At 47.1% G+C, this 14,308-nt stretch overlaps 1 protein-coding gene across 2 annotated transcripts in view; it reads right to left on the bottom strand.

Moving 5' to 3' along the window:
* PSMB7 (proteasome subunit beta 7) overlaps positions 1 to 5,399 on the bottom strand; it is a 55,280-nt gene extending 49,881 nt beyond the window's left edge. For both annotated transcript variants that reach the window (XM_005881526.2, XM_014529386.1), the window contains exons 1-4: positions 5,295 to 5,399; positions 4,773 to 4,866; positions 3,924 to 4,021; positions 1,911 to 2,051 (exon numbers count right to left, since the gene is read on the bottom strand). In XM_005881526.2, coding sequence (XP_005881588.1) covers positions 1,911 to 2,051; positions 3,924 to 4,021; positions 4,773 to 4,866; positions 5,295 to 5,356 — 395 coding nt within the window. In that variant the 5' untranslated portion in view covers positions 5,357 to 5,399. The remainder of the gene's footprint in view (positions 1 to 1,910; positions 2,052 to 3,923; positions 4,022 to 4,772; positions 4,867 to 5,294) is intronic.
* Between the last annotated feature and the right edge of the window lie 8,909 nt (positions 5,400 to 14,308).

Raw genomic sequence — 14,308 nt, 5'->3', positions numbered from 1 at the left:
GAAGGAGGGAAGGAGGGAGGGAGGGAGGGAGGGAGGGGCATCAATTTATGAGAGAAACATCAACCCAGGATCAAACCTGAAACCTAGGTATGTGCCCTGACCAGGAATTGAGCCAGTATCCTTTTGGTGTACGGTACGATGCTCCAACCAAGTAAGCCCACCTGGCCAGGGCTCATCAGAAATTTTGACCACAAATGTGCTTTAACAAGTTCTTACACTATACTGGAAGAATTTATTTGATAGGCAATAAATCTCCAGGGTTAGGATGATGATTATGTACATAAATAAATAGAAATCACTGACATAAGGTCTCGTACAGCCAGAGCAGAAACTGGGTGGATATGACTAGACTTCCTGCCCATATGACTTGTAAGTCCTGGTCACTCACCAGTAAAATGGGAACTATACTACTATTGCTGCAGAGCTACATTAACCTCTTCTCCACTTACTGAGAGTCTAGGGGCCCTGCCAGATGAAAGCCTGCAAATGTACAGAAGGCAAGGGCCAGGCAGGAAACAGAGGTAAGTGAACCAGGCAGGGACTGACAGACCAGACACAGGATCCCGCTTCTCAAGGCAACATCTGACACTCAATTCCAGAAGATTACTGCCATGTGTTACCCCACACTTTTTGAATTTCTTTCAAAAGAAGCTAGAAATCCCGATTTTTCATTAAAATCTCTTGTGTTGCAGACTCAATCCCCAAAGGGGAGCCTGCAGGAGGCAGCCAATCAATGATGTTTCTCTCCTCATCAATGTTTCCATCTCTCTATCCCTCTCCTTCCTCCCTCCCTCCCTCTCGCTCTCTTTCTCTAAAATCAATAAAAACACTTAAAAAAAAAAACAACGGTATCATGATGCACACATTCCACAAAGGAAAGAGGAGAGAATTTGTAAAAGGTAAGGCAGGTCCCAAAAGAAGCCAGTATTCCAACCCAAGACTACATATCCAGGCTATTTCCACTACAGTACACTGCCTCTCTTCACAAGAAGTAAATCAGAAAATGGACTTGAATTTAAAACTGTCGAGACCTATACAAACATGAAGTGATGATGTGATTATTAAGGAAGAAAGAAAAACAAAACTACTGAGAGGAACTGTATGTGGGAGTCAGCAGGCAGTGAAGTCAGGACAGGCAAGTGACTGCACCTCAATTTGTTCACATATAAACTGGAGAAGCCCAGACCTCAGGATTAAAAGAATAAAATGAGACCAGGCATAAAGCACTTAGCACAGGACGTGGCACAAAGAGGTAAATATCGGTTAATATCAATGGCACATTTTTCATTTTATTGTTCATGCCCCTTGAAAGAGGGAGGAAAAAACAATCATTTGTGTTTGTGTAACAAGATGAACTCCTCAGAGGTTCTTTCCAGCTCTTTCTTCCTATGAACAAAAAGGTTTTTTATCCAGTAATATCCCCATGCCTGAGGAAATGACTCAACTGGTCACATGTCATTTACTCATTAAAAAAAAAACAGACAGACCCCAGCAATTCAAACCCATTATCAAAAGCCTTATAAAGTTAAAATGACTTTTTAGCCCGACCAGCTTGGCTCAGTGGTTGAGCGTTGACCTATGACCCAGGAGGTCACGGTTCAATTCCCGATCAGGACACGCACACACACATGTGCCTGGGTTTCAGGCTCGAACCCCAATGTGGGGCATGCAGGAGGCAGCCAATCAATGATTGTCTCTCATCATTGATGTTTTTATCTCTCTCTCCCTCTCCCTTCCTCTCTGAAATAAAATTTAAAAAAATAAAATAAAATGGCTTTTTATTAACAGTTGAGTTCTAAAATAAAACCATGCATTTCTGAATGGTTTTTCTCTAGCTTCCAGGTTTCCCTTCCTGCAAATCTAAGGCATAAGAAAAAGATGCTGTAGAAATCCTCATCCTGGAACCTTACCTGAAAAGCATCTGCTTCAGCATCCGATTGGCTGTCACAACTCTGGGGAGGCGGCCAGTGGAGAGGGAGTGGAGCTCCAAGTTGGAAGAAATGAGCTGGGTTGTCATATCTGTGTCTGCAGCTGTCCCAGCACCACAACAACTAAAAAAACATAATGAAAAACAGCTGAAATTAGTTACCAGCGGGTTCAATTAGAAGTGGAGTTTCTTCAAAAACATCCACGACGTTCAGGTACATAGAGAGATATTTTAGAGTATATCTGTACTGTAACTGCTCCGTCTAACCAAACTTAAATAAACATTAAACTGGCAATATACACCTACCTATATGCAAACATATTTCCACACCAACTGAAAATCACAATGAGAAATAGCTGAAATCAATTACCACAGGGCTCAATTCAAAGTTCAGGTACACAGATGTTTTTGAGTATATCTGCACTGTAACTGCTCTGTTTAACCAAACTTAAATAAACAAAATTGGCAATGTGCATCTAACTATATGCAAGTATATTTCCTATGAACCAATGAAATATTTGAAATCATTAGTTTCTTGGCTCCTAAAAGTGTATATATAATCCTACAAATATATCCAGGTTGTACAAAAGAGCAACGCATGTTAAAAGTCTTGCAATTTAACAATTACCAAGTATTTACTACCAGGTATCAGTCATCACACTAAGTGCTGGGAATAAAGAAAATATGACAAAGTCCTAGCACTTGATTTCAAAACTGAGTGGAGAGGACACAGGTAAACAAAAATTATACCTTGTATAATACAATACAGTAGCACGGGTACAAAATGTTAAGGGAAATTGAAGGAAAGAGCAATTAATTCTGATCTTTGAGAAGAGCTGAATTTGGAAAAATAAAATAAAAACACCATGTAAGCAGAGAAGAGGAGAGAGCATTTCTAAGCAAAGGTGAAACAGCTTGGAGATGAGGGGAATAAAGACATGAGGGAAACAGGGACCATCCAGGTGTAAGTAGAGCAGTGGGTGAAGGCAACTAAAATGGCTGAAAAGATAATAAACTGTGCAAGGCCTTAAACAGTTTCGATTTTATCCTGAAAAAGCACTGTCAACATGTAAAAAATCTCTTGAAAAGTTTTTAATAAGGAACATAATTTTAGATTTGTGTTTTACAAAATCCAATATGACAAGAGGAATAAACAACAGAGATGGAGAAGAAACCAGAGGCAAAGAAGCCACTTTAAGTGAAAACTGCAATAGGCCAGCTGAGAAAAAAATCTGCACCAAGACCGTGGCAGAGGGAAGAACAGGAGGGAACAGATTCAAAGGACACCGAAGGCACACCAGGTACCAACTGAACTGAAGACTAAAGCAAAGACAGCACTTAAGGAGGACTTGCTTAAGTGACAGGTGGATAAAAATGCCATTTAGCCCTAACCGGTTTGGCTCAGTGGATTGAGCATCGGCCTGCGGACTCAAGGGTCCCGGGTTCGATTCCAGTCAGGGGCATGTGCCTTGGTTTCGGGCACATCCCCAGTGGGGAGCGTGCAGAGGGCAGCTGATCGTTGTTTCTCTCTCATCGATGTTTCTAACTCTCTATTCCTCTCCCTTCCTCTCTGTAAAAAATCGATAAAATATATTAAAAAAAAAAAAAAAAAGCAAACGGTTAAAAAAAAAAAAAAATGCCATTTAGCCGAAACCGGTTTGGCTCAGTGGATAGAGCGTCGGCCTGCAGACTGAAAGGTCCCAGGTTCGATTCCGGTCAAGGGCATGTACCTGGGTTGCGGGTACATCCCCAGTAGGAGATGTGTGGGAGGCAGCTGATCGATGTTTCTCTCTCATCGCTGTTTCTAGCTCTCTATCTCTCTCCCTTCCTCTCTGTAAAAAAATCAATAAAATATATTTTTTAAAAAATGCCATTTAAGGGAGACAGATAGAAAATACAGATTGAACAACAGGTTTTAGGGAGAAACATAGTAAATTCAATTTTAGCCCTGAAATGTTTAAAAATATAAAAGCTATTAAAACGAATCAATACTTACTAAATGTTAGGAGATATGAAGTGTATCTTTGAACAGTTCTTGTCAGCAACAACCATCCCTTCAGTTGCCCTTGTATCTGCTCCAAGTACTATGCCATCCTGTTTTTAAAAAATATATACTTACAATCTTACATATATAAGCCACAGTTCTCTACTCTAGTTTGGGGAAAACAATGTTGGCCATCACCTGCTCCCCCAACCATCCACCCCCCCAAAAAAACCTCCTACCAAAAATATTGTGCTATACTTACAGCATGCCAAGATTCGTCTTATTAACAAATGTTACTGGTTGAATCCTTAGCAGGTGGTAGGAATTATCATTCCTGTTTTCAAATGAGGCTCAGATATTTAATGAATTCCCTTACAAACCAAAGCTAACATGGGAAAAGTCTGGATTAAGATCCAGGAGTCCATTAAAACATCCACCTGTCGATTTATTTTTAAAAGGTCTCACCCTTTACCCTTAATGACAATAACCATTCTCCCTTTTGACCCTTTCAACAATTCAAGGCAGGAGTTATGTCCAACTGGTTGACGGGGCAAGTGTGGCTGTAAGAAGCAAAGTGAGCTGTCCCAAACTGCAAGCAGCAGAGACGTTAAATGGTTACACAGACGCCTGTCTGCCCCCAAATCTGGCGTCCTCCCACTACATCCTCCTGCCTTCTACAGTAGTAACTTAAGACGGGAAAGTTGATCGGCCTCCTAGCAAAAACTCTGCAAAGTGAGAAAAGAATATAGACTGTTGTCAGCACACGAAACCTAACCAGCACGGTCCCTCCTGAAGGGCCGGTTCCTGGTGGGCTCTGCAGCACGAGCCCTTCCCGACGGAGCCCCGAGGGTCCCGGCTTACCCTGTAGACCACCCCCGCGATGGTCGTGCCTGTTTTCCGGGCCGTGGGAAGCTTGTACCCTTTCTTTGCAAAATCGGCTTCCAAGACGGCATTTCTAGGAGCAAAGGAGAGAAAACACATTGGCCACATCGCGCCGCACTGGCAGAAAGAGTGCCTACTCGGGAACTCGGGGGGAAAGAACCTACTATTCACTATCACGCCCATCTGTTCACTCAATCCTCCTTCCCAAAATCAGGACTATTGTCCCGTGTTTTTTTTTTTTTTTCAGCAAAGAGAGTCTCAGAGAGGGGCTAAGGAGACGGAGAAGGAGGGTATCCAAGCGCTAGGGAAAGTGGGAGAGCAGACCCGGCCTCAGGAGAAACCCACGCTCAGGCCCCTATTCCCCTGAGTCACACGGCCGCGGGCGGCGGGCCGCGCCGCTCGCCCTGCCCTTGGACTTCCCGGACCAGGCCGCGGCCCAGCGCCGACCCCCGGCCCCGCACTCCCAATCCCACCCGGAACCCGGCGCCGGCATGGTCGCACCTGCGGCAGTTATCAAACGAGAAACCTCCCACCGGTGGCTGACACACTGATACAGCCGCCATCTTTCCCAAGAGACTACTTCCGGGCCAGGGGCGGGAGCAAACAAAAAGTGCCGAGTACTTCCGGCGCTGCGGGCGGCCGGGCTGCAGGGGCGGGGCAAACTCCGGGCTGGAGCGATTGACCTTCGAGTTGCGAGATCCTAGAGGCGCCCGGAGGTGTTTGGAGTGTACCGCCCCACGTGGCGTGGAGGAGAAACTGACGCCCGGCGCGGGGAAAAGGACTTGTCCCAAGGTGGGAGCCCCAGAGACCAGGCCTTATGCCAGCCAGACCGGAGATGTTAATTCGGCTCTTTGGGGCTTCGGAGACAGGCACACCCAGGTTCCAGACACAGCCGCACCATCTCCTTAGATTGTGCAAGTTCTCTCAATTCTGAATGTTTCCTCTGCTGTCAAATGTAGATAATAGCTACCTCAAAAGGCTGCTGTGAATTGAACAAGCTCACTAATCGTTAGAAAATGCAAATCAAAACCACAATTCGATACCACTGCACACCCACTGACTAGGATGTTGCAATAAAAAAGACAGATAATGACAAGTGTTGGTGAGGATATGGAGAAATTAGATCCCTCATACATGGCTGGTAAGATATAAAATGGTGCAACTGCTCCAGAAAACAACTTGGCAGTGCCTCAAAAAGTTAAATATGGGCCCAGATTCCTCTCTTATGTATATAACCAAGAGAATTCAAAAAATGTTTACAAATCCTGCACACAAACATTCATAGCAACATTATCCATAAAGTGCCAAATAATGTAGACAACCCAAATGTTCATCAACTGATGAATGGATAAACAAAATGTAGTACACATCCATACTGTAGAATATTATCCTATATAATAAAAGCCTAATATGCTAAGTGTCCGGTCATTTGGTCGTCCGTTCAACCAATCAAAGCGTAATATGCTAATGATATGCTAAGGCCACTCAACCACTCGCTATGACATGCACTGACCACCATGCTCCGACTGGTAGGTTAGCTTGCTGCTGGGGTCCAGCCAATTGAGACTGAGCAAGATGGGCCAGACATGCCCTGGAGCCCTCCCGAGGTCCCTCCTGGCTGGCCAACCTCCTGCATCCCTCCCCAGCCCTGATCGTGCACCAGTGGGGTCCCTCAGCCTGGCCTGAGCCCTCTTGCAATCCGGGACCCCTCACAGGATGTCAGAGAGCCGGTTTCAGCCTGATCCTGCAGGCCAGGCCGAGGGACCCCACTTGTGCACGAATTCGTGCACTGGGCCTCTAGTTCAACCATAAAAAGGAATGAAGCTTTGATACATACTACACAACAGGGATGAACCTTGAAAGCATTGTGCTAAGTGAAAGAAGCCAGGCACAAAAAGCCACATATAGTATGGTTCTATTTCTATTAAATGTCCTTACTAAACAAATCCATACAGCCAGAAAGTAGAGTAGTGGTTGCTAGGAGATGGAGGCAGGGGCAGGGGGAGTGACTGTTAAATGGATACAAAGTCTCTTTTGGGGATGATGAAAATGTTCTAGAATTACATAGAGGTCATGGTTACACAACCTACTGAATATACTAAAACACAATGAACAGCACATTTTTAAAAAGTGAATTTTTTATGTAAATTTCATTTCAAGTTTTAAAAGGCTGCTGTGAGGATTGAAAATTATATATGGGAAGCATCCATCCGGGCACATAGCAGCTTCTAAATAGCCATTATTTGTTAATACATTTATTTCATCCTGACAACAACCCTAAGAAGTAGCTATGTAATTCAACTCATTTTACTGATGGAAATTAAGGTCCATCAAAGGGAAGTAACTTGCTCAAATTTGCTTAGCAAGTAAATGACCGCCTCAACAACTGTGGGATGAATTAATTTATTCACTCGGCAGATATTTGTGTCAGACATATTTCTAGATATGAATGAATGAATGAATAAATGCCATTTCAATCACCTAGAACTAGTATCTGTCACAAGTTTGTGTTCAATAAATATTTGTCAAAGGTTAAATTCCCTTTCATTACTTCTCTGGGTCTTTCGTGTGCAATTAGGAAAATAAAACCTCACCCACCTGCCTCCACAGAAATCTATTGATGAAAGGTTTGAGTATCTCCTGTGTCACCACCTCTCTACGTTGGTAAATGTAAAAAGTGAAAAGATTTGGACTCCACTCTGAAGAAGTCCACTTCCTGCTGAGAGAGACTCAACTCCATAAGACCTAGACAGGGCAGTCGGGGAAAGAAGGAAGCCCCCAGTGTGCTAAGGACCAGTGGAGGGGGGCATGGGGTGGGGCTGGGTTCTGCAGAAACCTAGAGGCTCAGAAGGACAGAGTGCGAGCTCATGGGGTAAAACTACAGGAGGGACAGACTCAGCAATGGCTTGGGGTATGGAATAAACAAAACCCTGAGCACGGATAGTTTTCAGGAACCGGTGATGAATCTGATGCAGCTACAGGGAAGGGAAGCAGCGCAGCCTGCAGCCCCCAGAGGGCGATGATGGGGACCCCTGTGTCCTGCCATAGAGCTGGAGGGGCCAGGGAAGGATGTGGAAATGATTTGTGACCTCGATTTGTCCCTGGGGCATTTCTCTTCTTAAGTGAGTCTCTTTGTTAATGTTTTCACACCCTGACTGAGCTGAGGAGGTGGCCCAACAGAGGCAGCCAGAGCCCAGCAGAGGGGGACAGAGAGCCTCCAGGCAACCAGGGCCTGGACCTTGAGAGGCAGAGCCCAAGGCCAAGCAAACCCCAGTCAGCCTGGGGCGGGGCCTTGGTACCTCCAGCATGTGGAGGGCAACTCTAGGTTCCCAGATCTCAGGGACTCCTGCCTTAGCCTCTCTGTCCAACATGACTGCTGTCCCCTGGGACTGCGGTCCAGCCGGAATGTCCTCCCCAAGGCCCGGACACAGTCCCATTAATCCCTGGCAGTACCACCAAGCCCAACTGACCAGTAGAGCCACCACTTCTGCTCTGGATTTGGCTGTGTGACCTCAGGGGAGCCATCAGGCTCTCTGTGCCTCCGTTCCTAATAATATAGTCACAACCGACATTGCCTAAGAAGCCCCGTGTCCTGAGCTCTGTCCTAGCCACTGTATATACAGGATCTCGTGATCATCATCCTAGGCACCTAGAATGTGCCAGACACTGGGAAGACAGGCGATCAAGAGACAGACACAGTGCTTGCCCTCAGGGAGCTAGCAGTCCCTAAGGACCGTGCATCATTAGACCACTTTTCAGATGAGGAAACTGAGGCCCAGATAGGCAAAGTCATTGATTCAAGGTCACACAGCTGGTAAGTGGTAGAGTCAAGATTCAAACCACATCCCTCCAGCCCCTGAACAGACACGGCACCACTTCCCCGACCCCCTGATAATTCTGGCCCAGCCAAACCCAAGTCCCTGTGTTCCCTAGGGCTTCGGCAGAGCAAAAACAAGGTTTCTTCCTCAAGAATTCTCGTCCTCATAAGCTGATCTCTTCATCTATCTTCATCTCAATCTTCTCATTTGTAAAATGAGAGAAGCTCATGGACATGGAAAGAGAGCATGCAGTGTAGACTGTAAAGCCATTCATTCATTCGCTCATTCGCTCATTCATGCATCCAATCACCCAGTATTTATTAATCCCCTCCCTGGTGCTGGGCTCTGTGCCAGACTTGGCAGGTGTTGGTCTGGGAACTATACCTCCAGGTCACTGTGCCAAGTGCCCTAAGGGACATGTACCAGGGCACAGCCAAGCAAGTACTCCTGAGTAGGCCTGAGGCAGCAGGGTGGGCGCCCAGAAGACAGGAGTTAGTACCGAGATCAGGAGACCAGAGGGTATATCAGCCTACATTTTCCAAGGGCTTGGCAAACACCCTCCCCCCATCTGCAGGCTGCTAGGAACCCAGCGTGGGCTAGGTCCTGGGAGGCACATCCATCCTCTGTCAGGATACACACACATCCGGGGGTGCCCCCCACAAGAAGACTTGGCCATCTTCCCATTGCAGGAAAAGCAGCCCATGATGCTCCCGGTTGCTAAGGCAACGGAGCCCTTGTTTTTCCTTCTTCATAAATAATCTATAAATAGACAAGGCAAACCTGGGCGCCTTCCTTTGCATGAATTAGAGCAGCTGCTCCAGGCTCCAGGGCCCAGGTGCCAAGCCTCGCTGCACAGGCCACAGCGACACCACGACACAGCTCCAGTGGGAGGGCACAAAGTGTGGATTCCTGCCACCCGCTCCAGACTCTCCTGGGGCTCTTAGCAGATTCTGGGGCCCCGCTGAGACCCACAGAACCCCAATCGCTGTAAGCAGGGCCTGGGATGGGTGTTTAACCACTTACGCCCAGGAGATGAGAGGAGCCATGCGTTGGCCAACCCCAGCTGATGGGGACGGGAGTGGACATCCTCCCTCCTTCCTCTCCAGGGCCTGTGCAGCCACAGGAAATCACGCGAATACCTCCCACTTCCGCAGCACTTTAGAGTTTACAAGTCCCTTCCCCAATGATCCCAATAATAATTACCTTTATGATGTTTGTGGTCTGGGATCCAATCAAGGATCACACATTAATATACTCGTCCCTAAAAACTTCAGCAAGAGTCTCCTAAAAACAAGGGCATTTGGCCTGGCTGTGATGGTCACAATTCAATTCCCTGTTGGGGGGGGCACCAGGTTAGGCTCAATCCCCAGTCGGGGGCATGCAGGAGGCAGCAATCAATGATTCTCTCTCATCATTGATGTTTCTAACTCCCTCTCCCTTCCACTCTGAAATCAATAAAAATATTTTCTTAAAAAAAACAAGGGCATTTGCCTACAAAGCCACAATACCACTCTCACATTCAGGAACTTTGGGTTCAGTATTATTACCTGATACCCAGTCCACACTCAAATATCCCCAATATCACCTTTAGGATTTTTGTGATTCAGGATCCCAGCAGCACCCTCTCCCCTCCCCTGGAATCGGCCGCCATGACTCCGCAGGCTGTTCGGTCCGGAACAGTCCCCAGGCTTTCCTCCGTCTTCATGAGGAGGCCAGCCCTGCTGTTCTGAAGAATGCTCTTCAGTGTGGATCTCTCCGAGGATTCGGGCAGGTAAACATTTTGGTAGGAGCACCTCGTAAGTCATGCTGCGTCCTTCTCAGGGCACCCTATCAGGGGGCACGGGGCAGCGGCTCGTCCCAGTATCAGTGGTGTTAAGTTCAATCCTTTGGGCAAATCGGTGTCTGTAATTTTTCCCCATCTGTAAAGGTGTCTTTTCTCATCATAATTAAAAAGCAACACGTGGGTCATTCTCCGAGACTCTGCGTGCCCTATTGCCAATGGTCTTCTTCCCAATGTGAGAGCACCCACTTGATGATTTTTACCCAAATCAGTTATTGTGACGCCGACTGCAAGATGCCATTTTCTGCTTTTCACTCTTTCTGTAAGGAACTACTTTCCCATACCCGGCCCCCTCTGTTTTTTAAATATGTTTTTTATTTCAAGGATTTTTTCTATTCTATGTGTTACAGTCCATTCTTGTTATTAATCGTTTTGGTCCCCAATTGTCCCGAATTTGGCTGCTGGAGCCCTTTCAAACTGGCCCCCGGCAGTTTGAGTTCTTCTTCACTTTCCGGCGCAATAAGATGTCCCAGGCGTGGAGCGGAGCCCTTGCTGGGCGCACCCAGCCTCCGGGCCACAGCAGCAGCCTCTCGCCGCTGGACCCGTGGGGCCTGAAGGAGGTCTGCGGGCAGCGAGGGAGCAGCAGGGCTGGTGGACATTCGGGGTCTTTGTCTCAGAAGCACCCCCAGCCCAGCTTTAACTCACGGCCCCGCTTCAAGGAGACAGGGCAGCAGCCGGCGTGGGCATCTCATTTCACATCTCACCCATTTGCTTTTCGCTGGATGTCACTTATGGTGCAAAGATGAAGAAAAACTGTTCTTTTCAGCTTCACTGAGGAAAGGAAAATGTAGACGATAAAAGCATGTGAGTGAGTGAGTGTGTGTCCCCAGGTTCTCCAGGCCTCTGAATCGCCTTCCTTCTTCTTCTTCTTCTTTTTTTTTTTTTTAAATATATTTTTACTGATTTCAGAGAGGAAGGGAGAGAGAAACAATGAGAGAAAATCATCAATCAGCTGCCTCCTGCACGCCCCCTACTGGGGATCGCCGAGCCCACAACACAGTCCCTGTTCCCTCACCAGGAATCGAACCATGACCTCCTGGTTCATAGGTCAATACTCAACCACTGAGCCACACTGGCCAGCCGGGCTCCTTCCTTCTTCTTTACCTTCCTCTTTCTCTCATTGAGGTATAGCGTGCACACAGTACAATGCACAGATTTTAAGGATACCGCTGGATGGGTTTGGATAAATGTGTAACCAGCACCCCAACCAAGACATGGCGCCTTTCTGCCACCCCCAGAAGGTTCCCTCCTGCTCCTTGTAGCCCATCACTCATAAAAGCAACCGCTTTCTAAAATCAAAAAATACTAGAACTTCCCGTGAACGGAATCATACAGCGAACACAACTCCTTCTCTAACTGCCAAGTAGAGTGGTGGAGGAAGCCCAGCAGACCCCAAAGTATTTCCGAGCCTTTCCTGCGGAGAGAGGAAGCCGGACTGATGTCCTCTCTCCATCCCCGCTCCCAGGCTGGTGCTTGAGATGAGACCCAGACCAGGCTCATCACCATCCAGAAAAAAAAACACCTTCCGTGGCCCCGAAACTATGGCCTAAAAACCCACTGGACAGGGCAGGAGTCTGTCTACCCAGCAGTGAGGCTCGGACACTCTGACGGCCCCCTGAGCCCCTGACCGCGGGGACCCCCGGGCCGATGGTTCTGTCCACCTGCCAGCAGGAGCAGCGAGCGCACCCGTGGCCGGCCCATCCTCCTGCATCTCTGCTGTCAATCTGCCCGCCGCCCTGGGTTGTTTACTGGGAGCTGGCCTCCCTGCAAGGGTTCAAAGCCCTGGCCCTGGGCACGTCTGCGGCAGGAAGCAGGCCGGGCGGTAATTGGCGGTGCGGTTGTGCTAAGCGGCCAGCACTGACCCAGTATCCTCGCCTTTGAGTTGCTCCATACTGACCTGCCAGGCCTGCAGGGACTTCCTGCTGAACACCAAACCGGCAACAGCAACAAATTACTCGTTCCCCGAGAAATCTATTAAAAGGTGACAGCAGTTTTGGGGCCAGGGGGCCCCCAGCACAGGAAGCCTAATGTCTTCTGTCCCCAAGAGCCAAGAGCTCTTGCTGAACTAAGAGGAACTGAACTAGAACTCTAAATTGGGGACCGAAGGAAAAACGACTCAGAGTTGAGGGGAAGCTGCCGTCCTTGAGGCCCAGCTATGGTTTCACGAAGCGGGAGGTGGCAGGATCTGGAGTCCCCTAGATCTCGGGTCCTATCTGCCACTTCCACTCTGTGTGACCTTGGGCAAGCCACTTGGCCTCTCTGAGCCTTCCATGCCTGTAAAGGAGATAAGAAGCCTACCCTTCAGGTTGGCAACAGGCAAACGCACATGAAGTGCCAGGCACAGAGCAGCTCCTCGGTGAGAGTTGCTGGATCAGAAGCAGACTGTACTTATTTCATTCTCCAGCCGAGAGAGAAGGGAGCCCAGAGTGACGTGCACATGTGTGTCCACGTGCGCAGAAATGCAGTGACCGAGCCACGAGATCAAGGGCAGTGGAGCTGCAGCTGGACGGCCTGGGGTGAGGGCAGGACAGCGCAGCCGCTGGTTTTCCCTTGGGAAGGAGCTCCTACCATCTCCAGCAAGGCTCTGCCTGAACACTGGGCCATTGGATGGATGAATGAATGAATGAATTCCCACATCATTGGTAGATGCATGAGGCTGAATAATGGCCACTCAAAGATGTCGATGCCCTAATCCCCAGAACCTGTGAAGATGTCACCTTACATGGTAAAAGGGACTGTGCAGATATGACTAAGTTAAGGATCTGGAAATGCGAAGATTAGCCTGGGTTACGCAGGTGGGTTCAGTGTAATCACGTGGGTCCTTAAAAGAAAGAGGCAGGAGACGCAGAATTGGGGCCTTCGGTGTGAGCTGAGGAGGCATGTAGGTAGTAGACCTATGACATCCAGACCTGGGCCTCACAGTCATATAACTTCTGTCCTCTGGACCTGATTAGGCCCAAACTCCAATGGAGGGCCGTTGCGCCCACCTGACCTTCTGCTCTGGAGGATCAGAAAATGCCAGCTCATGATGGACAGCTCAGCTCTCATAGTTACTCCATGTCCCACCGTCAGGTACTCATGATTTCCTAAGGGTGAACAGTTCTCTGCTATAGAGTCATGGACTTGCTTCTAAATCCCAGTTAAAATAAATGATTTTTGTTAAATAGATACATTTGACTCATTTGGCAAAGTGCACGTTTCTCCAGCGACTTAATCCTTTGTTAATCGATTCTTAGTAAACTGGCCTTTGGAGAATTGGTTTTTATTTATTTATTTATTTATTTATTTATTTTTTTTGGAATTTATTTATTTATTTATTTATTTATTTATTTATTTATTTATTTATTTATTTATTTATTTATTTATTTATTTATTTATTTATTTATTTATTTATTTATTTATTTATTTATTTATTTATTTATTTATTTATTTATTTATTTATTTATTTATTTATTTATTTATTTATTTATTTATTTATTTTTTTTGGAGAATAAATAATATTTATTTACATGGTACAGACTCCTGAGTTTCCAAGGTGCCCTCTCCCTCTGTCCCACCACAGAAGTCCAGCTGTGTCCCTACAAGAGCTAGGATTAGGGGGGGGTGGGGGGGGATGGAGAGCTGGCAATTTCCTGCCATGACCCCCATCCTTCCCACCCCCACCTCACGCCAGACAAGGGAGAACAGACCTGCCACCTGCTTGAATGGTAGACAAGAACAGGAGAAAATACAAAAGGAAAATCACAGATTAGTATCTCAAAACTTGTTTGCCATGTCTACTTTCACAAAGGCTGTAAGGAAGGCTGGTTCTGTGAGGCCCAGAGGGTGGTGCTGAGATCAGTGGGAGTTTCCAGGAG

This window comes from Myotis brandtii, unplaced genomic scaffold, assembly GCF_000412655.1.
Source record: "Myotis brandtii unplaced genomic scaffold, ASM41265v1 scaffold68, whole genome shotgun sequence".
Taxonomy (NCBI): Eukaryota; Metazoa; Chordata; class Mammalia; order Chiroptera; family Vespertilionidae; genus Myotis; species Myotis brandtii.
Note: the sequence above shows the minus strand (reverse complement) of the source record. Positions and strands in the feature narration are given on the sequence as shown.